This window comes from Neopsephotus bourkii, unplaced genomic scaffold, assembly GCF_033783945.1.
Source record: "Neopsephotus bourkii isolate Nb327-2 ecotype Australia unplaced genomic scaffold, CSIRO-AGI_Nbou_v1 NB_1052, whole genome shotgun sequence".
NCBI classification, from domain to species: domain Eukaryota; kingdom Metazoa; phylum Chordata; class Aves; order Psittaciformes; family Psittacidae; genus Neopsephotus; species Neopsephotus bourkii.
Genome location: NW_026901541.1, coordinates 1,986,252 through 2,010,558, shown reverse-complemented (window position 1 = coordinate 2,010,558; position 24,307 = coordinate 1,986,252). Strand labels below are relative to the sequence as shown.

The window sequence follows — 24,307 nt, the reverse complement described above, 5'->3', positions numbered from 1 at the left end:
GGCTAAATCCCAAGAACATTGTTGGGCAAAGTAATGAATGCTCCCTTGCTTTAAGCAAGTAGATGTATGTACATCCAAAAAACTATAATGTTTCCCCTGAGGTTCACTGAGGATAAAGATAGCATTGATAACCATAGCAGGATTGGAAGTAAAGATTTCACTTAACTGCCCCAAATCTGTCTTATTCTACTATGGAATATGAGTTCTATGCTCCTACAAAAGCCAAACCAAGAACCCTGGAATATATTGCTGGGGGAAGGAAGGGGGAGGAAAGCCCCCAAACTCCCAAGGAACTGGATCAGAAAAAAGCCTCCTTACATGGGGTTCCTGAGCTGAACTCAAACAGAATAAAGCTCTCCTAACTTGGTCACTCATAGGGAACAAAATAAAAAGACTTGAACATAGAGTGCTAGATTCTATAACTGCATCATCAGCTGAAAATTTTGTTTCTCTTTTTAAACACATTTCTTTCTGAGAAAGTTAAAAACCCCAGTTCTAGCTCTTCTACAGAAACTGGATAGAAATAACTAAGACTTGTTATTAAAAATACACAAAAATCATAAAAACTAAATGAGAGTCCTGACTCACGTTTTTTTAAATCCCTTGCATCAGTCATACTGCTTAACTAAATGAGATTTACCGGATGTCTGTAAACAGTACAGGAGACAAAGTCAGAGATCTTTTAGTCAAGAGACACAAACAAATCTTTTCTATCAGACAAACCCAGATTTCATTCAGAGAGAAGGAAATTTTACTACATGTTACAAGAGTACCATTTATTCACTGCTGAGAGGTGGACAAGACAGTAACAAATATCAGGTGCATAAATTGCCTGCAGAGACAAGGAGGGGGCAAATGGTAAATATGCAAGTCTGGGGTCATAGAGGTGGAGGAGGAGCATCTCATCTGAGGAGCACCTCAACATGAACCTTCAGAAAGCCTATAGAAAATGCCAGGCACTTCAAGTTTGTCCCACCACTGTCAGAAATACCAAATAGAGGTATTTCAAAGTAAAGCTTTAAGCTTCCTCCTTGCTTGTCATGTTCTGTGGCTGCAAGTGGTTGTAGCTTGCAGCAGAGCTAAGATGTGGGGTACACTTCTTGCTGAGCTGCTCCTCATGGATGGTCATGGAAGAAAACATGTGAACAAATTCCACCAGATTCTGAATATTTGAGGGAGGCTGAAACAACATTTTAAAATGTGATTTTTCCCCTGAGTTTCTGTGAGGTATCAACTCCAGTATGTGATGGTCATTTAAAAAAAACATATGCAACCATATCTGTAGTGGCAGGGAAGTTTCCTAGCTGCAGAGAAAGAACCTTGTGACCAAAACACAGTTAGACAGACATGACAACAGTCTGCATTTGCTTCCTAGCAGGAGGTTCCTCTTGGGGGAACAATCTAAGTGTTCTGGGTTCAGCAGTAGCAGTCATTTTTCTCCTTCTTAGTAGCTGGTGCAGTGCTGTGGTTTGACTTTAGTCTGAGAACAGTGCTGCTAACACTCTGCTGGTTTATGTGTTGCTACGGAGCACTTGCCCTGACCAAGGACTTTTCAGTTTCCTACACTCTACCAATGAGGAGGAGCACAAGAAGCCAGGAAGAAGCAGAGACAGGACACCTGACCCAAACTAGCCAAAGAGGTATTCCATACCACAGCACATCATGCCCAGTATATAAACTGGGGGCAGTTACTCAGAAGGGCTAGATCACTGCTTGTGTCAGGCTGGGTATCGGTCGGTGGGTGGTGAGGCGTTGTATTCTCTACCCTTGTTATTTCCCTTATCATTATTGGTGGTAGCAGTAGTGGTTTGTGTTATACCTTAGTTACTGGGCTGTTCTTAACCAGTGGGAGCTACATGCTTTCCATTCTCTTCCCCATCCCTTTGGGAGTGGGGGGAGGAAGAAAGGGGAGAAGTGAGCAAGGGGCTGCGTGGTTCTGGGCTGCCAGCTGGCTTTAAACCGTGACAAATAGAAGAATATACGCAAATAGAAATTATTGATGGCAAAAAAGAAACCTAGAAAGCAGCATTGCTAGCAAAAAGATGGTGTAAAGAAGATACAGCTGAATAAAATATGCCTGGATATTCTGTGACATAAAAGCAATAAAGCAACAACACTTGGGGTTCTTTTCCCAGAACCTGCCAAATCACATTAGAAACCTGCATCAAGCCTGCAAAATCAAACAGACAGAAGTTATTAAATACCAAAATTATGGTTATCTCTTAATTTTATCTTCTTCTTCCACATAAGACCTGAAGCCTTATTCAGCATATGCTATTCAAATTCTATATGAAACAAAAATGAGATTTTCTTCTCAGTGTCCCCATGGCTATCACACTCGTTATTTCAGTGCTCCACAAAATTTCTGTTTAACATCACAAAACCTGTGGGAATGGAATTGCTATTACAGGTAATATAGCCTAAAAATAGACATTTCAGACACTACCACACCACTGTCATACATCCATGTGTCTGGGTATTCCTGCTGAAAATCAGACCCTTCGAAAAGGCAAGAGTGACCCACACTGTTCCTGGCCCTCAGGGAACTCAGTGGCAGAGGGGACCCAACCTCTGGTGCAGCACTGATGGGGTATGCCCAGACAACTTGGGGCCATACCCTGCCGCCGGGGTAAGTGGCACCAGCCAGCTGGTGTCTGCACTATATGGGGCAGGTCCCTCCATACCAAATGTACCTTGGCAAGAGCTGGCTACCAGGGTGCTGGTGCGAAAGCCAAGCAGAGAGAGGTGCAACATTCAAGTTTGCTCTTTTACTCAGCAGTATGGGAAGTGTCAAAAATTAAATGGCCATTCTCTTATTTGCCTCTTTGATTACACATCTGCAAGAAATCAATACCTTCCTAATTCATTCCCAAAGTTAAAGTCTTTGATGAATAATTAACACTTTTTGCAGAAAAATGTATTTGTTTCTAATATCACATGCACAGAAGTGCAGATGAGAAATCACAAGTAACCTTCATTTTAGCATTCCCATCTGTCACTGAGTACTCAACTGTGCAGTCTCAATATTCTCTCAAAGGCTTAAGAAATTTTTAGTAAAAGTAGTAATATAAGCAGTTGTACTATGCCTTATCTGTCTTACTAGTAGGAGTCTCAGTAACACTTCTGTCTGTGCTAATAGGATATTCATCAGCAGTGAGAGCTCCTTGTATCAGACAAGCAATTCAACAGCAGTGTTTGATGGGATGCTGTGATTAAAAAGGACTAGTGACAGCTTTTCATGAATAGATGAAAGATGCTAAATAAGGGTAAGGATCTGATTTACTGCTGTGTTTTGCAGTGGTCATGCCAATAGTGAAAGACCATTTTCTGTCTATTGCTCTGGTGTCAGTATATTACAAAGGTTACAAAAATTCACCTGAAAGCAGGAGAAAGTGTTTTAAAATGAGGAACTCAAAGCATTCCAAAAAAGGCACCGTTTCCCTCAGTCTCACCACTGGGAATGCCTCCACCGCTTTTCATTGATTTAAAATGAGCCACCTGAGGAAGACAACAGGAAATGCCAGGCCCTGGTGGAGCACCCCGTGGGGGACATTGAGCCCAATGCTGCCACCGCCTCCAGGGAACTAGCCAGGAATAACACGTACGGTGCGGTACGCTCACAAGCGGCACGCTCGCTTAACACCCACAGCAAGCGGCCCCGGAGCCTGGCGCCAAGACAGCGCCTGTGCCGGGCAGGAACTGGCCCGGCCGTGGGGATCGGCCAGAGCCCGCGGGAGGGCGGCAGCCGCCAGCCGCCTTCCTTGAGCCGCAAGAAAAAGAAGAAAACGTTACTGCCGAAACCCGGGATCGAACCAGGGACCTTTAGATCTTCAGTCTAACGCTCTCCCAACTGAGCTATTTCGGCTCCTATAAAAGGTGGGCCGAAGCGATATCACTAACCCCTTTTTCTCCACCCACTTCTGGCACGTTTCTGCGTATGACGGGTTAAACGAGACAGCCGCCACTCGTCCCACATTGCCGATCCATGAGTACTGCGAACTAATTGATGACGAGTCTTTGTAAATAAAACGTCTTAAGGCAAAGACAAACGTAACAATAGCACTAAACTACATCAATACATCCATGCACAATACAAAACCTACATGCATTTGGTATCAGGCTTATAAAGGTTTTTCAGCTGTGGCTCCCTGGATTGTTTGGGGAGCAACAGTAACTAGAATATTCTGTGGTATTCAGGAGTGTTAAATCGGCAGTGGTTTTGCTTCGGTTTTCAGGGACTTTATTTTGAAGTCTGACAAGCTGCAGAGAGATGATGTACCACAAACAGACACAAACAGCAAGGGCATCTCTAGCCTCATTTTTCCATGGTCTTGCTCAGAGATGTACAGGAGACTGTACAGACATCCTGACTAAGCATAGCTACAAGGAAAAACAGTTCATCCTCACACTGCCAGATAGGCATGTGTTGCAACAGGCAACTGTTACCACATTCCTACGGTGTAATATGTGTGGCTACAGGTCAAACGCAAAGGATGCACCCAAGTGTGCACACTGACACATGTGGTGCTGGTGCTGGACACTCACATCTCAAGTTTGTGCATATTTACACATCCCATGGGTCTAGACGAAGCTCCCTATGAGAACATTCTCTATCCATGCTCCCTGCATGCTGTCTGTGGAGAAATGCTGCTTTGCAAGCTTGTCCACTGCTGCTCCCTCGTGTCAGTCAAAAAAAAAGCCAAACAAACCTCTGCCTCTTCCACAGCAATAGAGGAGTTTAACAAATCCCTCCTTTTCGAGTGTGGAAACAGCCTTCTCCCAACCTACCCCATGACTATCTGAAGACATACACACGCAATTTCCTTCCACTTTCAGAGTGTGTTTTTCCTCAAGTTACCCCATTTTTTGAAAGTCTTTTGTGAACAGCCACTGTTCTTCATGAGCTGACTTTTTCAGAAGTCAAAATGCTGAGGCCTAGGCCAGCAGTTCAGTGTCTGGGACCAAAACCTCTATAACAAAACAAATGCAGTTAGGAAGAGGTTAAAAAAACAAGCCCAAACCCCACACCATTGTACTAAAGAGATGTGCTAACAACATACAGATACAAAATCTCATATTCTCATGATTTTCCATTGCCACTGGCAGTGATTGTTTCACTCATAAACGATGAATGTAATCACTTAATGAGCGTGTCTCCTACTGATGCAGTTAACATAATCTTGTGATCTCTGGTGCAGATAAACTCCAGATGTGTGATGACAGGCATTTAAGTCAAAAAAACACTATTCACTTTAGCACTTTCATACATTACCACAAAAATTTGAGCTAAAAACTGAAGATAATGCAAAACAAAAAAAAAAAAAAAAAAAGGAATTTAGCCTCAGATATTACATATTTAATGAAACACTTTCCCAAACAAAAGTTGGGGGTTTGCATGAAAGTTCCTCTTACTGAAAAGTAGCAACATAGCAGCATTTTCAGGGCCATTTGAAGAGCACAAGAACAGAGTTTTAGCAGAATGGAGCATCCCAAGTTCAGATGAAGCTATTCAGAACTTTCTCCTGATGGGAAAACAGATTTGTACTATTTTGTACCCTTCCAGAATAGGCACTGGAGTAGGGAACAAAATGAAAACCAAAAAACCACCAACACCACCACCTTTTTCACCCACAACCTCTCTCCTGTATCTGGTAAAGGGCAGGCTAGAAAAAAAAACAACCCTGTTTTCTAGTCCATCTCCTTACGACAACATAGAGCAGCCTCAACCACAGCTGGCACCCCTTCATGCCAAGCAGCATACGAATATAAGCAACGAACTGGCAAGGTCAGACCAGAGAAAGCCTCAGGGACAGCAAGGGTTATGCCCATCGCGAAAACAGGAACAGATACAGACATACAGGCCATGAATTGCAGGACAGGTGGGCTTGAGGCAGCCCTGCATCAGCTATAGGCTTCACATCTTCCCAAACCCTTCACTTGCTGCTTCAGCAAGAGTAGTAAGCCAACATAACGGGGTAGCAATGCTGGCTTTCCCCAGTGCAGAAGGGATTTCAGGAGTTGCTTTCTGAAGCTCTGATCCAAACAACAGTAACTCCAAAAAGGGGTGCAGACCTGACAGCTATCCCCAAGTAATTTCCCATATGTGAGCCACTTGTGCATGACAGAACCTGGACAGAAACCCTCCAGCAAAGACCAGCCTCCTCCATTATAAACTTTTAGCAAGTTAATTGACATACATGTTTACTCCATTTATTTTTCTTACTGGTGTAGCCTCACATTGTTCTGCAAGACAAACCTTGAGAAAAGTGGACTGAAAGATTCCTGTATTCACAATGTTGTTGTAATCACTACCTTCACTTTCTGCAGAACTGCTTCTTCCTACCTTCCAAGTGAAAACAGTGAGAAATAAAAACTAAGAGCATGAAACTCCTCCACATGAACAGTTCACTAGCTGATCCTCTGTCCTTTTCTTCCTATAAAAGCCAGAACTTTAATGGCAAAAAAAAAAACCTATTTTCTTTAACAGTAAAAAGACTTTTCCCTATGAAAGGAACACTCCTACTAGAGCACTCACCTGCTAATGCAATCTGATTGACAGTACACTACCGAGCACAGTAGCTCAAAGCAAAAGCCTCCTTATTTTTTTATATTTTTTTAATGTACCTGTATATATTCATATAAATTTAAGTTTGAACACCAAGCAAAATATCTCAAAAACTTTGAAGGATTAAATCTCCAAAAACATTTAAATACGCTAGAACACCCTCTGCTAAAAATTAAATGATCCTTTTTGAATCCTTTTGATCCTTTTACTGCTCCTAGTAATATTGTTGGGATAGCCCCACGAATGTCAAGGCTTGCATCTTCAGCATCTGAACATTCAAAACTTTCGAAAGACCTATTTAATAAACCAAACACACACTATTGCTTTCTTCTATGTAGTTCTGATAACACTATCACAAGTTGATTTTTAATGTTCCAAAGACACTGTACCTACTTGCAAGGCTTAATTTAATAATCTATACTTTAAAATTAAAGGCAAATCACACAACCAGTATTCCATCATAAGCTGATGTGAAATAACTTTCATGCAGTCCACCCAAATCAGCTGCTACAGCTAAAGCAGATCTTCGCAATACTCCAGCTATTTCTGGTATTGATTTTTGTAAAATACAAAACAGTAAGATGGATAAGTAACTTTCTGCATTTTGCAAGGAAAGCGTGTATGAAGATAGGCTGAGAAAGCTGGGGCTGTTCAGCCTGAAGAGAAGGCTGCAAGATCTCATAGCAGCCTTCCAGTATCTGAAGGGGGCCTATAAGGATGCTGGGGAGGGACTCTTCATTAAGGACTGTAGTGAAAGGACAAGGGGTAACAGGGTAAAAATTAAACAGGGGAAGTTTAGATTGGATATAAGGAAGGTCTTTACTGTGAGGGTGGCGAGGCACTGCAACAGGCTGCCCAAAGAAGTGGTAAATGCCCCGCCCCTGGTGGTGTTCATGGCCAGGTTGGACAAAGCCTTGGGTGACACAGTCCAGGGTGAGGTGCCCCTGCCCATCAGCAAGGGGGCTGGTACTTGATGATCTTAAGGTCCTTTCCAACCCTATCATTCTGTGAGCTCAAGAGAATATGAAAATTAAGAAAATATTTGAATGCTACCAGCAGTGCATGTTTGACAATGATATTTAAGTGATTCAGCTTAAACTTAACGATCTGGTAAGCCAAGTATTCAAATAATCTCAGACATATCAAGTCCTGTAATTTTCATCCTTCCCAAATGGAGGTTTCAGCTACCAAAATAAGTATCAGAAACCCCCCAAAAATACAAGTGCAATGTAATTCTAGTATAGTAGTATTATCCTACTTTGTCCTAGAAAACTCACTTCAGTAACACATTCCTGGACTTTAGAGCCTGCAAGCTTTACTGTTCAGCCTTAAGATAACTCTTGAAAAGCAAGTGGCATTTTATCAACAGCACCATACAATGCAGAGAATCATAGAACACTTAAGGTTGGAAAGGACCTGAAGATCACCTAGTTCCAATCCCCAACACATAAGAGGTGTTACAAAGCTGGGAGCAGCATGGGCCCAGAGGCAGCACTATTTGTAGAGTACCTGGATCAGTACTATTAAGTTCTATGTTCAGTTACTACTGAAACTCTAGCAGGTATTTGCTAAGGCAAATGCCCCAAGTACTGTCCTTCCTGCACTTTGGGTGATGAGAGAAGAACTGCACATACTCCTGTTTTGAGAGTTAACTCCCAATTTCTGAGAGTCTTCAAAAGTTTCAGCAATTTCCAAGTACACCATAGTATCTTAGTCCTATGCTCCTGCAGCTCTACGCAGGAGCAAAAAGTCTGTGACTGTGCCACATACAGAAGCTGAAGTGGTTAAGAGCAGGAAGAGATATCCCTTCTGTACCTTCCACATAAAAGCCAAAAAAGTGAAGCTAGTTCTTCCTGTATGCTGAAAAAAAGTAAGAAATACTAAAAAAAACACAAAACACCACAAAACCCACTATTTGCTTTTTCAACTTTTACTTATGAGAAAACAGTTGCACTGTAACTTTTATTACTCAAATCAACTTTGAAAAATATTCATCAACATATTCCTAGAATTGAATTTTCCTCCCAAACTTGACATTAAAACTCAGATATTTAAAATGTTTGTCACCAGAAAAAAAAATAAAAAATCTGAAACATGACATTTAAGGTCCTCCAACCCACAAGGAAGTGTTGAAAATTTTTCTCCATAAATATCCTTCATATCACAGGAAATAACACATCACTGGAATGTTAACCATGTTACAATATTTCAAGTTGGTTACAATTAGTTATGAAAGGGAAATTAACATGTAAAAGACAGTAATAGAGGTAAAAAACAAACAAATAAACAAAACCAACATCTGAAATGGAGCAGTTTAAGAAAATGCTTCTGGAAATCTCAGTGAGAACACCTGCTACGTCCTGATACTGTTTTTTCCCTGCCTCTCTCAAAAAAGGACATTTAAAGTTTTAGAGTAGGTAACAGTTTAATCAGTCAGAAGGGAGTACCACAACAACAGAGAAAAGGACTGAACCATACAGGTGCTATATCTAGCTTTTGTGGACTGATTTATACTCTCCAGGAAAATATAGCATTCTTCCCCCTGATTAAAACCAAAATGCAACTCTTTAAAGTGACAAAAATAATATATTACAGTGTAAATACAAATTAATACAGATCAATGATTCCAGAACTAAAAGAATTTTTACTGAATGTTCCAAAAGCTGTAACCACAAATTATTCTTATTAAGGCAGACTCGACTTCAGTTACACTAATTTATAGCATTATAAATATTCTTCACCCTGCAAATGTCTTTAAAATCAATACCTAGTAATTTTAAACAATCAAGACCTATTGCACCATAAGCCGAAATTAACAGATTCAATTTATAAAGTGCTGCAACCCTTCCAAATTTGTGCCATACTGTAGTTCTCTATTCATCTTGGTTCCTGTATCTTGAATACATTAAGAGTTCAGTGAGACCACTTGATTGCAGGCTTTGAAGGAAAGGCTGTACGAGGTAGAATAAACTCCTTCAGCTTCTCTGCTACCCTAGAGACCACTGAGCTGTGCAAATGGCTCTGCCACAGGAAAGGGCTCCAAAGCTTTCTCCGAGTTCTTCCAGTTGTGAAAGTTTTCTTTGTACCATTCAACTAGTATGAAGAAAATGCTAATGAGTCAGGTTGACCAGCGATAACAGGTAAATTAAAATACTACACATATCATAGGACTACCAACATGTTAACACGTCATTATGCAAACATTTAACCTACAGTATTTAAAGAAATCTATCATAGGTTTTGTAAAGTCTTCATGCAAGACTTAATCTAGCACTAAAAAGTAATTCTAGTAGCTCATGCTTTACTGTGAATAACCTTTTTTTATTTTTAATCAGGTAAATTCCCTACTTAAAGAACAGCCCATTTCTGGAAAATTAAATGCTAAATTCATTCTCTTTAGCTTCTCATTAACAAACCCATATGCCTGTTTTCCACCCATTCCCTCCTCCCATCACTTCTAAATCAATTAGTGTAAAAGCCATCAGTCCTACTTGTTTTCTTTATTCCTTCTTTCCAAGGCACTTTAGGTCTCCATCCTAAGCTGTGCATTTTTTCTGAATTCATGGGGTATCTCAGGTCATTGGTAGGTCTGATGCAGTATAAAATGCAGATGGAAAACAATTTGATTAGATTACTTCATTAATTGGAGATGCAGTACCTCACACTGTCTTCAACATTACATATGCTTTAATTCTGAAAGCTCCCATCAACATGAACGAATTATATTGCCTTCAAAAACTATGTGGTACTGAGTACAGCTTCTACCCCACAATTCAGTTTGTACAGTTAACTCCTTGGAACTGAGTAGTATAAATACGAATTATTATCATATTGGTACAGAAGTGAATGCAAAACTTAAATTACTACCGATGCAATTGTGAAAACCAGTGCCTTTGCAATGCTTTAGACAGTCACTATCCAAACCAGTGTTTTCTAGTATCTGCATTCACATTTTTCATCCTGAAAGCCCAAAATTTTCACCTACTTCACATTTGAAATACATAGACTTCCAAAGCACTGTCATTACAGTCCTTCAGTAGCTACGCAAACTTAATAATACTCAATATGTAGAATCCCAGGCTGCAAGATTCAACACAGAAAGAGATTTCCTACATTTAATCATGACACAAATTTTCCCTTTCACAGTCTGGCAGTTAGGCAATCTGATCTAGCACTCCTGCACTAGCATACTGAATCTTCATGTGCAGAGAGAAACCAACTACTTATTAAAACATGCTGATCTCAAGCAGAAGCAGAAATAAATTTTCCATGGCAAATAACCCCCATGACCCTTAAGTTGCTCATTCTAGAATTAAATAACTGTTACTTAGGTATCTTAAGAATCTTCTGTAAGTCTTCAACATTCTTTGAAAGATGTATACCTGTGGGGTTAGTTTTCTCAATCTCATTAATGTTTAAGCATCAGCAGACAGGACCTAGTACACATGAAGAAACATCTCAATCTGAATTATGCGGAGACCTACTGAACACCCAAATCACGTGAGCCAAAGACAATTTGTTCAAAGTGCTGCAATACACCCAGATTTCTGAAAAACGCTTCCTTTTAAAAACAAAAATTAGTACATTTGAAGACACTTCAGTTTGATAACAACTGACACACATTTGGGTAACAATCCAAATGCAAACAGGAAGTGAGAATTCTAAAGGATGTAATACTTAAACTGCTATCAGCAGTTAAGTCGTTTCTAATCACTAGTGAGAGTGCAATGTCTAAAGTAAGCAGACTCATTGTTGCAGAAAAAAAAAAAGGAGATAAAAGAACAGAGCCAAACCAAGGCCTGAAATTAATGACAAAAACACAGAGCATATTTATAAAAGTTATCAAATTCTGCCACCACCCTAAGTTTGGCAGCTGGGAATCTAAAACTTACTACACTCCACAGGTGCGTATTTCTGCCTGTGGAGAGCGGGTCTTATCTATAAAGCACATTTAAGTCTGAACTAATTACCTTATTCTCAAAATACTAATGCTACATGAGAGATGATGGAATTCACATCACTCAAGTGATGTTGAAGAGAAAGTACTGAATAAATTATCTAAACTACTCTTAATAAAGTATTTAGCTACTGTGTAAAACCAGCCCTTTTCCCGAAGCACACTTCAGTACTGAGAAGTCCGAGTGAAGTTAAGACAGACAGATTAGCAATACACGCTCTCCTATGTATGTCTCCAGTTATCTACTCTGACCTAAAGATCTAAATAATAAATGGAAATATTGTTTTTCTATACTATATAGTTTTTCTATACTTCTTCTAAACTGCTCTCACTCCACAAAATAACTATTTGGCAATAGTCCCAGAATTCCTCAGGATAGAGTTATTCTGCATGTCCTTCACGATTTCCTTACCTGTCTTTGACATAATCCATCCAGTGCTCCATTTCAGATTCTGAACTGGTCTTCTTTATCTGTCAAGAAGAGAAAAAAAAGTCACCCCCATACATTCTGCACTATCTTAACATAAATTTTAAAATAGATTTTTTTAGCAAGATTTAAGTCTGTTTAAAAAGAATGCACACATACAAAATGGAAATGGTCTTTTTCTAAACAGAGTTATTAAACGACTGAAATTATTAAAATCATCCAGAACAATTTCAGTGCTGCTTCTTCATCTGAACGCCATTCTCAAATCAGAACTGAAGCAGCTAGCGTGAAAAAACCCTAACAATTGGTATTTAACCATTAATGTCCCAGATGAGATAACTGATGCAGCAGTGCAACACATGATAGCTTGTACTGAAAACTTACATAGTACAGCTGCCACAGAAAGGGCAGCACATTGTTCTGTTACAATTACCTTCTAAGACCCACCACAAGCCTAATTTCTCTTACAGCTACAAATGGTTCATAGTAGAATTGTTTATATGTGCAGTGACTGGTAGGAAACTAAAGGAAAGCACCATAATTGTTTATATGTGCAATGACTAGTAACTAAAGGAAAGCACCATAACTGTTTACTCACTAAATGGATTAACTCCTTAGCAAGCTGGGAAATGGACATCTCAAAGTTTGTTCCAATGTTATAAATTTCACCTGGCTTCCCTTCCTTCAAGACAGTGAGGAATGCTTCTACCACATCAGCTGCATAAAGGAAATTCCTTCTTTGAAGTCCAGAACCATGGATACAGCTTAAAACCAAGAAGAGACAAAAAAATTTTGTTAATCCTTAAACAGAATTATTCAATTAATTAGTGTGTATTTTGAGCAGTTTTGCCCTTAGCTGTTACCTGAAGGTATCTTAAGTAACTGACATGCAAGCAATCCTTTAGTTTAAGGAAATGATATTATCAAAATAAGCAATTCATAACTTAGTTGTGAAATATAAGTATGTGGTATAGTTTGTAAGGACAAATGTCACAAACAAAAAAGTAAATTACATACCATTTTCTGTTCTGCTGCAACAAAGATATAAACTTTGGAATGACCTAAGGAATTGAACAGGAGAAGATAGGAGGAAAATAAATAAATCACTATTTTAGAAACTGTTACTCTACAAAGAACATTGTGCTTCACAAGTAAGTATCATGAAGTATCTTAACAAGACCCTTTAAATACTTTTAAGTTTTCTTAAGTCTAATCAAAAAGTGCATCAAGCTTAGGAACTGTAACAATTTTCCAGGGGGGTGGGCGGGTTAACAGTATGTGCCTGTTGTAAACTTTATCTTTCTGGTCAACCATTACAGATCACTTGTTACAAACTTAACATTTTTATGAATTACTTTTCACACACACAACTGCACTAGAGTCTCATTAGTGGTAACTATTGGAAACTGTTTAGAACACAATTTAAACATCCAGCAAATTGCATTAAGTCTATAGCCAAAAAGTTAGTCACTCAAATAGTTAAATTTGGAAGAGAATTTCAAGATAAGTAAACACAGATCAAGCAATAGCCACTAGGTAAGCATAAAGATTTACAGTATTATGCTCAGCTAGAAGTTTAGATCCATTCACAACAGTAGTCCTGCTATTAAAGTTATTAAACTGAAGCCATTAGAAAGCTATTCCAATTATTTTACTTTTGTTAACTTACTACCCTAAACACAGGAGCAGGAGCTGACATACTCAGTAAAACTAAAGATCCATCCAGCCTAGTAACTGCACAGCAGTAACCAGAAGTGGATATTTGAGGAAGAAATTATATAGGCCAAAAGCAATGATGCATCCCCTGAATACACTTCCAACATCATGCAACCTGTAAACAGACATTGCCCAAGCCACACATCAGTGAAAAACATTCTTAAAACCATTGCTTACCCTCCTGCAATAACAGAGGGAAAAATAAATATGCAAATACACAAAACAAAAAAAAGCGAACACCCAACCCAACACACAAAAAGGATTTCAAATTTTAAGAAATACCTCACTAGAACTCAAAATACAGCTGCATTTCACACAAGCTCTGAACTCCAAAGAGTACACAGGATTATCATTTTTGTCAGTATATTTCCATTCACTAGCATAACAGTATTGCATATAAAGGCAACTCCCTCTCACCAGTAACCATTTTAAATAGTTACACTGCAAGGTACACGCAAAGAACAAGTCACTTTGCAAAGCTGCTTGCCTCACAGCTGATTGCCACAGCTTCATCTTACCAATTTTCTGTACAGGCTGGAACATCACTACGTCAGGCATACTGCTTTCAATTTATTTTGAAGCTCTTACCTCAGTTAAACATTCTTTGTTACAGCACAACATGTGAGTTAATTGTAATTTGTAGGGGAACCATGACAGACATAGGGCAGTTAAATATCCTTTGAAAAATAACAAAGTTACAAAATATTGTAGTAAAACTCATGTCAGTAACTAGAATCTCTGATGCTTTACTGATAAGCAAAGCAACGTGTATTCATTATGTTGATAGTTAAGACACATCAGTGTGAGACCAAAATACATAATCACAGCTAAGTGTAGACATATATATTTGCAAGACAATGCTTTTTTCAAAAATCAATCCATTCTCATAAGAAAAAAGTAGCAACACTGTAATCCTGAATTACAGTATACTGAAGCTCAGAGAAAAGCATAGATGTAACTTACTTTTTCTGGATACTGATGCGGTCCATAGACATTACTGCTCCGTGTGATAACAACTGGGAACTTAAGAGCATGAAACATGCATACAATTACATAAGAAAACATAAACCAGTAAAAATCTGTGGGCTTCTTGCTGATCAGTAAACTGACACATACACAGTGCCTCTGCAAGGCCTTACTAACCTTAATGAATTAAGCTATCCACCAAATAGGCAAGGGCCTCCAGCCTTCTCAGTTGGTTAGAAGCATCACAGGTGACAAATATTTGCAGTCTCAGTCCTGCTACAGCTATACATAGTCCACTGGAGACTGACTTACTACTACTCATTCCAAGAAAATGTTTCAGTCACTAACATCTTATTCAAGTAAACTAGGTCAAAAAGCTTTGCAAAAGGACATGTCAAGAACAGAAGACTAAAGTATTAAAAATGTTAAATATTTTTGCTTAAATGAGTCTGAATAATAGGGGGTTTTTTGTTCCCTTCTTCCCCCGTTTTCTTCTTGCTTTCACTATGAGACCAGTCTTAAAACAACTTGAATATTACATACTCCACTTCCCTATAAACTTTTCTTCAATCTTAACACTGTTTCTTCAATTGCTAATGTTCTCTTTATCATTTTATCCAGGAACATTTTCAGACATTAGAGCTCAGATTTGCAAAAATATAAAAACATTTGACCTCTCCCCACTGTCTTGCAATGTATCTCCAGCAGTAAGTGGTGGCCATCCCCAAACACATCCAAACAAGAAGAATAACAATCAGGAAAGACACGGCAGTTAAGGACAGGTTTTAAAGTTTTTGAAGGTTACATCAACTTACTTGGTACCTTTCCCAGTAAGACTGAACAAAACATTCTGCAGCTGCTTTGGAGGAGGCATAGGGATTTGTTGGACGTTTTGGTGAGGATTCATCAAATTCCTAAAATGAAAAAGGAAAATTATTTCATGCATTACTTCATTTCATCCAGATAAATCTTAAAACATTACAAAAGCTGCAGTTGGAATGGAAATAAAAATCCCTAAATAACCAAGCACACCAGTCTGAGAAAGTCACCCTTCCACTTACAGCAGCAGACCAGTAACAAAAGATAGTCTATTTATCAAATAGAGGAGGCAGCCAGCCTAGTAGCAGTAATGTTCCTATAGCAGGGTACTTCACAGTAGCAGGTCCTCCAATCTTTATCTTGTAAAATAATCACTGTTGACACAGGTAGGCTGAATCCTTTTCAGGCTCATATTGCTTCAGAGTGCAGTTGCACTAGCACTACTTAACTGACCTTTCAGTCCTAAATAAGAGAGGTCCATTCTCCCTTTTCTATAAACTTTATAAGAAAATTAGAATTGCAACCCAAAGCCCTCCAAAGCAAGGCATTAACAATTCTGACCTATTCCAGAACAGATAGCTTCACAGCTATCCTGCCACTTCTGTCTACTTCTCATTCAGGTCGGGGGTGAAAGGAGGGAGAGGGACAAAGAAACAAACTAAACCCAGATACAATAATGAACCAAAGGAAGGATGGATGCTACACTGTCCAAAGTTCAAGTCATAACAATTGCCTTAACATGTGATTAAGCCTCATTTCGGAGGCAAAGGTCAGACAAGAACAGCGAATTGACCTCAATTTATTTTTTGACTTCCCACCCCCCCTAAAAAAAAAAAAAAATAATCAAGAACTTCTATGACGACTTACAAAGAGAACAAAACCCAGAATAAACGGAAGAATCCTTTTCAAGGCCCCGGGGCAGAAAAAATTCACTTGAAGTTCTCAGCCAAACCACTGGTTTGCATGCAGGTATTGTAAGCCATGGGTATTGTAAGTGTCTATAGATTGAAGTTGTGTTGCAGGAATTGATAAAGGTGTTTCAACAGTAAGGAAGTGCACAGAGCTTTTCTGAAATACATTAATATTTTCACAGACTATGGCACAAGACTCCCTGGCTGTTACTTATGCCTTTAGAAAGACAACTATGCATAACTGTCTTTATTGAGCTAAATTGTATTTCCTGAATTAACATTAGGCATAAATTGCCAAATACCAAAAACATGTTGCTCTATGGACAAGAAATATCTGCATATCTCTTCTAGTAATACGGAACCATTTCCTCTTCAAACTGTCAGCACCTACAGTCTGTATTTTGGCTAGCAAACAAAACCAGTTCCCTGCCTGTTCAGTTCACAGTCAAAGCAGAGCAGGAAAAAAATCAATTTAAAAGAAAAACCAAAACCAAAATATACTGTGCACGCTGCTTGAAGTCTCATGACTTCAAGGCAAAATTTGAGCAATACATTCATTTGATAGTATCTCTGAGGAGCATTCACATGCCATTAATGACCCCGAACTCACTGCTTTAGGTAATACACATTTAATACAGAACATGCTACAAAAGAATTCAGGACAGTTTTGATACTTGGCTTTCTAGAAACAACCAATGCTTGTTTACAAGTTCCAGTGTTACCAGGAATAGCTCAGAAGTCATACATTGACAAAGACCAAAGAAAGTTAAGACAACTTTGTTTTCACTATTGAAAGCAAGTAAAGCTAGAAAAACCCTCACACGCTTCAAAACTCACCTCATCAGTGCTACCTCCATATACTTCATCTGTACTAACATAGACAAACTTCTCCACATTGGCTTCATGTGCAGCAGCAACCAGCACGTTAGTGCCATAAACATTCACATAAGCGAATTCCAGGGCATGCCAAAATGAAAGATCTACGTCAAAAATACCAGACAATTCTGATTAAATTTAGGCAAGACATGGCTTCCTACTGAACCATAATATTAGAGGTTGCAATGTAGACTGGGATTTTACCACTAGTGCTTTCTTTGACTGTCAGATAGCAAGGTCATTATTAAAGATACTCTCTACACTTAAGGACAAAATCCTTACTCTCAACAAGAGGCTGGAACTGGGAGAGCAAAAGCTTGTTGACTGTGGACAGTTCCATTTGAAATAGCATTATCTAACTTTTAGTGGCAACATAACTACTTCCCCTTGGCACTAGAAAGGGCCAAGCTCAGGAAGAAATTCAAAGACATCAGCAAGATGCAGTAATAGGTGTATATACCAGTGTGCGTGTATATATATATACACACACACCAGTAATAGGTGTATATATACACCTATTACTAGTAATTAACTAACAACTGTTTTAATTCTTAGAATTGTCCCACTGACCTAATGACTTTGTGCATATCAATCTGAAAATTTTCAGAAACATTTTCCTGGAGAATTTTTCAAGTATTTCTTCTTGTGATGAAAGGCACTTTAAGTGTAATTCATGCTCTGCTTTTTAGAATCCAGGCAGGACTCTGAAGGGAGCTATGCCTAATCCTTCATATTCTGCTGTGGTTTTTCCTGCAAGGTTGGAGCCAATCAAGTAAAAACTCAAGAATGCATACAAATTCTTTTCCCATTGTCTTTATGGCTACACTGCCAGTTATGTGTATGTTTAGATGGAATTTAAAAATGTAATGCAAAAAAGGGTACCACAATTTATGCACAATGAAATTAGACAACAGTCAGATGAAGCACTTTTAAATCAAGTCTGTAAATCCCTTGAAGTTAAAAAGGCCACCAGACACTGAATCATGTAGTCTGTCTCTACAACGTGAGTCTTTGTTTTCTGTAAGGGAAAAGATAACAGTCTGCATTTCAAACAAACATACTTATGCAAAATAATACCAAAACATGCAACAATGCTCACCTACATGTGTTTGGGCTGCAAAATGAAGGACTATATCTATTTTCTCAGTTTTGAAGAGCTGTTTTATAAAATCAGGTTCACAAATATCTCCCTAAACAGGAAAAAAAAGAACAAGTTACTTTTGATAGAAAATAGTAAGCTCTCATTTGTATCAAGCACCACATAACAAACGATTACAAAGAAAAAACAGCTTACTACCAACTGAGTTTTGGCCAATTTGTCTCATGTCTTGGATAAATGTCACATTTTAAGCAACAGCCTCAAATTTATTTCAGGACTTTTATTACTATTGAACATTAGAAACAGCATTGCCTCCAAAACATACACAACGTAAGTATAGTGCAGTTTGAATGCTGAGATTAGAATGCAAGTTCCCTCACCAAGTAGGAGTCTGGCTAACGGAGAGTGACATCTAGTGGCATTATCAAAGGTGAACTGGATTTACACTTCAGTCAAAATACATGGTTGGGTGTCTTGAAAGGATTTTGCATTTTGTTTTGCGCTCTGGTAATTATTTATTTTTTTAACAGATATAATTAGAAAAGAGTCAGGCATCAACACACAAACCATTCTTTAGTTTGACACAGAAAAAAACAGCAGCCTTTAAAGGTAAACACAAACTAGGAAACAGTTTTTTGTATTTATCTGTTGACTCAACTTGTTTAAACAAGAGAGTACCTGAGCACAGATGTTTTGGGGACAAAGCCTTGTGTTTTCAATAACAAGGCAATTAACAGTTCAAATGCACATATGTTTTAAGAAGTTCTCAAGCAACAATTCTGAACAATAGCCTCAGATGTCGTCAGACATGGGAGGAAGATGAACTGATTTTCCTGTTTCTCATCCCTGAACAGATCTGAAACACTCCAGTGAATACATTTTCAGGCTCACACACTGACTTTCTTTTTTTAAATGAAATTCAAACTGCATACATCTGTGCTGAGCAACCACAGAAACTGTTAAAACTGAATCTTACATACAGTCCCTTAAGCAAGTTTTGTAAGCTTTTACTTCTCCATCTTCCAAAACAGGCCTCTTTTCTATAGCACCACTACAGCATTTATCCTTCCTGCTCTCTTCTAAAGCCAGCAATAGTGTTACAGTCCTAACTGTAGGGTTTGCCCATCAGAGATTATTTTTCCAGAACATTTTTTCCTATCAGTGTAAACTCTTTGGCTGCATGGCTGCATCACAGCTGCATATTAAGCTCTGACCAGCCTTTGTTAAAGAAAAAAAAACAGTTTATACTATTATAATTCTACTGACATAGTTTTTGTGAGAATATACTCCTACCCAAGTTCATAAGCAGTATAGCTACACCATTCCTTGTTGCTACTCCCCTTTTCACACGGGAATCTATTTATAGGGTGCCTTCTAGAAGTTAATGCTAACCCCAGCAATTAAATGTTAATATATAACCAGGTAACAGGGCCTTTCTAAAGCATTCATACATTTGATATCACATACTGGAAACCATCAAAAACATTAGGAAACAATAACCCTAAGGCCAGTTTCGGCATGCTGAAACTACATTTGCTTAGCAGACATCCCCTTTCTTCTCATGAAACTTTTATCTCAACAGCTTAGAGATAAATAAATAGGTGATTTACAAACATGGAAACCGCCATGGGAGTCACCAGATAGGCGAGGACAAATTCAATTCCCCACCCTGCCTGGATCCAAGAGGTACATTTAACTTACATTTACTACCTCCAACAAAGTTGCCACAAAGTTCCTATTTCAGAAAATTAAATTATATAGATTTTTCCCGTGTCCTGCAACCTCAGGCAGCCCAGACAGATAGAGAGATCACAGTATCACAGTATGCTAGAGATTGGAAGGGACCTCAGAAGATCATCTAGTCCAATCCCCCTGCTGGAGCAGGAACACCTAGATAAGGTTACACAGGAACGTGTCCAGGCGGGTTTTGAATGTCTCCAGAGAAGGAGACTCCACAACCTCCCTGGGCAGCCTGTTCCAGTGTTCTGTCACCCTCACTGAGAAGAAGTTTCTTCTCAAGTTTAAGTGGAACCTCTTGTGTTCCAGTTTGTACCCACTGCCCCTTGTCCTATCATTGTTTGCCACTGAGAAGAGCCTGGCTCCATCCTCGTGACACTCCCCCTTTATATATTTATATACACTAATAAGGTCACCCCTCAATCTCCTCTTCTCCAAACTATAGAGACCCAGCTCCCTCAGTCTTTCCTCATAAGGGAGATGCTCCACTCCCTTAATCATCTTAGTTGCCCTGCACTGGACTCTCTCCAGCAGGTCCCTGTCCTTCTTAAACTGAGGGGCCCAGAACTGGACACAATATTCCAGATGAGGTCTCACCAGGGCTGAGTAGAGGGGAAGGAGGACCTCTCTCGACCTACTAACCACCCCCCTTCTAATACACCCCAGGATGCCTTTGGCCTTCTTGGCCACAAGGGCACAGTGTCAGCTCATGGTCATCCTGTCGTCCACTAGGACCCCCAGGTCCCTCTCCCCTACACTGCTCTCTAACAGGTCGTTCCCCAATCTATACTGGAACCTGGGGTTGTTCCTGCCCAGATGCAGGACTCTACACTTTCCCTTGTTATATTTCATCAAGTTATTCCCCGCCCAGCTCTCCAGCCTGTCCAGGTCCCTCTGGATGGCAGCACAGCCTTCTGGCGTGTCAGCCACCCCTCCCAGCTTAGTGTCATCAGCAAACTTGCTGATAGTACACTCAATTCCCTCATCTAAATCACTGATGAATATATTAAATAATACTGGTCCCAGTACTGACCCTTGAGGCACCCCACTAGATACAGGCCTCCAACTAGACTCCGCCCCATAGACTACAACTCTCTGGCTTCTCTCCTTCAGCCAGTTCACAGTCCACCTCACTACCCGATCATCCAGACCACACTTCCTCAATTTAGCTGCGAGGATGCTGTGGGAGACTGTGTCAAACGCTTTGCTGAAGTCAAGGTAGACCACATCCACTGCTCTGCCATCATCCATCCACCGTGTTATTTCCTCATAAAAGGTTATGAAATTGGTCAAGCATGACTTCCCCTTGGTGAAGCCATGTTGACTGCCCCTCATAACCCTCTTATCCATGATATGCCTTAAGATGGCACCAAGGATAAGGTGTTCATCACTTTCCCAGGAATGGAGGTGAGGCTGACTGGTCTATAGTTACCCGGGTCCTCCTTCTTGCCCTTTCTGAAGACTGGAGTGACATTTGCTTTCCTCCAGTGCTCAGGCACCTCTCCCGTTTCCCAAGACTTGGTAAAGATGATGGAGAGTGGGCTAGCAATGACCTCTGCCAGTTCCCTCAGCACCCGCGGGTGCATCCCATCTGGATTTATGGATGTCCAGACTGCTCAACTGGTCTCTAACCCATTCCTCATCGACTAAGGCAAACCACTCCGTTGACCTGACTTCATCTGAGGTCTCAGCGGTACAGGGCTCTTCAGGACTGCCTCCAGCAGGGTAGACAGAGACAAAGAAGGCATTAAGTAACTCTGCCATCTCTGTACCTTCTGCCACCAGGGCACCCGTCCCATTCATCAGCGGGCCTACATTGCCTCTGGTGTTAGTTTTATCTGCCATGTATTTGAAAAAGCTCTTTCTCAGCATTAGTACCAACTTTCATAGAGGAGAAGAACTTCAACATACAAACCCCCCCATCAGAACACTTGTCTGAACAATAAATAAAAATCTATCCCATGTCTGAAGATAAAACTGTATAAACAGTAAACTAATTTAATTGACAAAATTTTTAAAGGAGAAAGCATACCTTGAATGTCCTGTTCCAAGACAACTATGAACTACACAGCATCTACAGCAGCAAAAGTAATTAGCCTGATGTCTAATACTAGCGGAACAAGAAAGAGTACATTGCACATGATGGAATATGACAAGTGGCAGCGTTTGAAGGTGCAAAATCTAAGAGAGCATCAGAGGGGCATGGAGGAGATTAATACAAGTCCATCTTGTCCAAAAGACCATTTCCAAAAGACTACTTCATGTAAGAGACAGAATTAGCAGAAGTAATTTCAACTTGACCATACATAGAAACAGTGGCTGGGGAGACCTGGAGACATTATCTTGATACAAAGGCATAAAAATAAGTATAAAGTTAAATTCCCTGGAAAAGAAGCCTTTATTACCTGGATAAACTTGTAGTTTTCCTTCTCAGAGACAGTTTCAAGGTTCTTCAAGCTTGCACAGTAGTTGAGCTAAAGAGAAATACACACACAATCTCACTAAGTGAGTTTCATGAAAATAAGCTAACACAAATCCCACCTAACCACTAGTAAGCTTGAGAACAAAATTTACAACAGAAAAGGCTATTTCGCAAGTAGACATGATGTTTTAAAAACACAAAACTCTGAAATATATCTTAACTGAAAAAAAAAATTAAACTGATGTCTAGAACTCGAAAAAAGCCTTGATTTTTTAATTAATTCTTTGTGATGGGCACATGAACAGTAGCTGATTTTTTTAATAAGAGCAAATAGATAGTCAAACAAAAATAATGAAGATTATACCTCACATAAATTTCAACATGCTATAGATTGCATTAAGAGTAATTTAAAACAGTTTTCCATACCAAGAAAGAAAACAAGATATTACCTTATCTAGATTTATAATCAGATAATTTGGATAGTTTTTCACAAGAGAGACGACTACATGCGAAGCACTGTGGAATAGAAGAAAAACATTTTACAGTTACATAGATAGCATTAAGGTAACAGACACATGATAAATTACAAGTTTAAGAGCTTATTATTATTATAAGAGATTTGGGTTTAGAGGGGACTGTACTCAAGACAAGCAACAGAAATTCACAAATATATTTCAAGATATGTCAACATTATTCTATTGAGAATGCCCACAACTGCATACTGTGAACTAAAAAAAGAGCATAAAAGTCCATGCTATAACAAAAGAAAGCAACAATGCTCACAGCACCCAGTCCCCCACCCCCACAAAAAAAATCCTACCAAAACTAATTCCAACCAGGCACTTCCATGCTACATTCAACTGTGAGGCTAAAATAACTTTACAGCATTAATTTTATAAATCAGGAAGAACAGTCAAATCTCCTAACCCACAATATTGACTCTCAACACTCAACCCTCTGTCACAACTGCCAGGTGCAAAAAGCAACGACTTCCTGTCTGCCAGGCGGCATTTTTCTTTGGTACAGTCGTGGATATAAGAAGCCCACCCTGCTAGTTCAGGTTTAGCAGGGCTTATTCACATCATCTCGCCTCCCAAGCTGGGGGTGGTACATAGAGATCTAGTCCTCTCACAGTTTCAGGCTCTGAGCACGCTGACGGGCTCAAGCTTAACATGGATTCGAATTTTCTCTTCCTCCATCAGGACCCGCAGCACTAGCGAGTGAAGGTTAAACACAGGAGCTCACTGAAAGTCCTGCCACCCGCTACCCCACCACGGCTGAGGCCGAGCACCGACTCCCACCGCCAGCGGGCGCAGGACATCCCCAGACAACTGATGCACGGCACCGGAGAGAGAGCCTCTAAGGCAAATCCGGAAGCGCAGAAACCGATGCGTTCCCCCCAGCCCGAGCCTGAGCGAACGCGGCCCGAGGCAGCGACGCCGCGGAACCGGCCCGGGACAGGCCCAAAGGAGGCAGCACAGCGGAACCCCTCCCATCCAAACCACGAGAAAGAGAGCAAGCAATCCCCACCCGAGGCGGAACTCAGGACACCACGGCTGCCACTCACATGAACCCCGCGCCACCCGTCACCAGCAACCGCTTCTCGAAGGCGGACGGCTCCGACATCGTCCGCCCTTTACGGCAACAGTCTTCATTCCCCCCCCCACACTGCCTTGCGTCACGGTCTCTCGACTGCGCATGAGCCAAGAGGTCCGAAGCCGCCACTCCCCCGCAGGTTTCACAGGCAGAGCCGCAGCTGCAGCAAGAGCCTTCATTTAAAAACGCCTTCCTCTCTCCCCGTGACTCCGAACA

At 40.0% G+C, this 24,307-nt stretch overlaps 1 protein-coding gene and 1 non-coding gene across 5 annotated transcripts; both read right to left on the bottom strand.

Annotated features, from left to right (window-relative positions):
* Positions 1 to 3,792: 3,792 nt before the first annotated feature.
* Positions 3,793 to 3,865, bottom strand: TRNAF-GAA (transfer RNA phenylalanine (anticodon GAA)). Its single transcript has one exon. It is a non-coding gene; the product is annotated as a tRNA-Phe (tRNA).
* Positions 3,866 to 9,066: 5,201 nt separating this feature from the next.
* On the bottom strand, positions 9,067 to 24,209 carry TGDS (TDP-glucose 4,6-dehydratase). 4 transcript variants are annotated; one of them, XM_061361113.1, is made up of 12 exons: positions 23,797 to 23,982; positions 22,945 to 23,011; positions 22,479 to 22,547; positions 18,337 to 18,427; positions 17,199 to 17,341; positions 15,447 to 15,545; positions 14,629 to 14,688; positions 12,967 to 13,010; positions 12,548 to 12,713; positions 11,935 to 11,993; positions 10,057 to 10,154; positions 9,067 to 9,658 (listed from the first exon to the last, which is right to left on the bottom strand). In XM_061361113.1, exons 1-12 carry the CDS (start codon positions 23,814 to 23,816, stop codon positions 9,558 to 9,560), a joined length of 1,017 nt encoding a protein of 338 aa, XP_061217097.1. In that variant the 5' UTR covers positions 23,817 to 23,982; the 3' UTR covers positions 9,067 to 9,557. The 4 variants fall into 4 exon arrangements, with proteins under 4 accessions (XP_061217097.1, XP_061217101.1, XP_061217099.1 ...); XM_061361115.1 differs by lacking the exons at positions 10,057 to 10,154; positions 23,797 to 23,982 and adding an exon at positions 24,063 to 24,208 and having other exon boundaries at positions 9,555 to 9,658; XM_061361114.1 differs by lacking the exon at positions 23,797 to 23,982 and adding an exon at positions 24,063 to 24,208 and having other exon boundaries at positions 9,561 to 10,154.
* Positions 24,210 to 24,307: the final 98 nt, after the last annotated feature.

Coding starts and splice junctions, on each gene's coding strand:
- TGDS (XM_061361113.1), bottom strand. CDS start 23,816: ATGTCCTGCGCCCGCTGGCG. Junction 12,714..12,966: donor TTGCAGCAGAACAGAAAATG/GTATGTAATTTA, acceptor CTTGGTTTTAAG/CTGTATCCATGGTTCTGGAC. Junction 11,994..12,547: donor CTAAGGAGTTAATCCATTTA/GTGAGTAAACAG, acceptor TCTTCTTGACAG/ATAAAGAAGACCAGTTCAGA.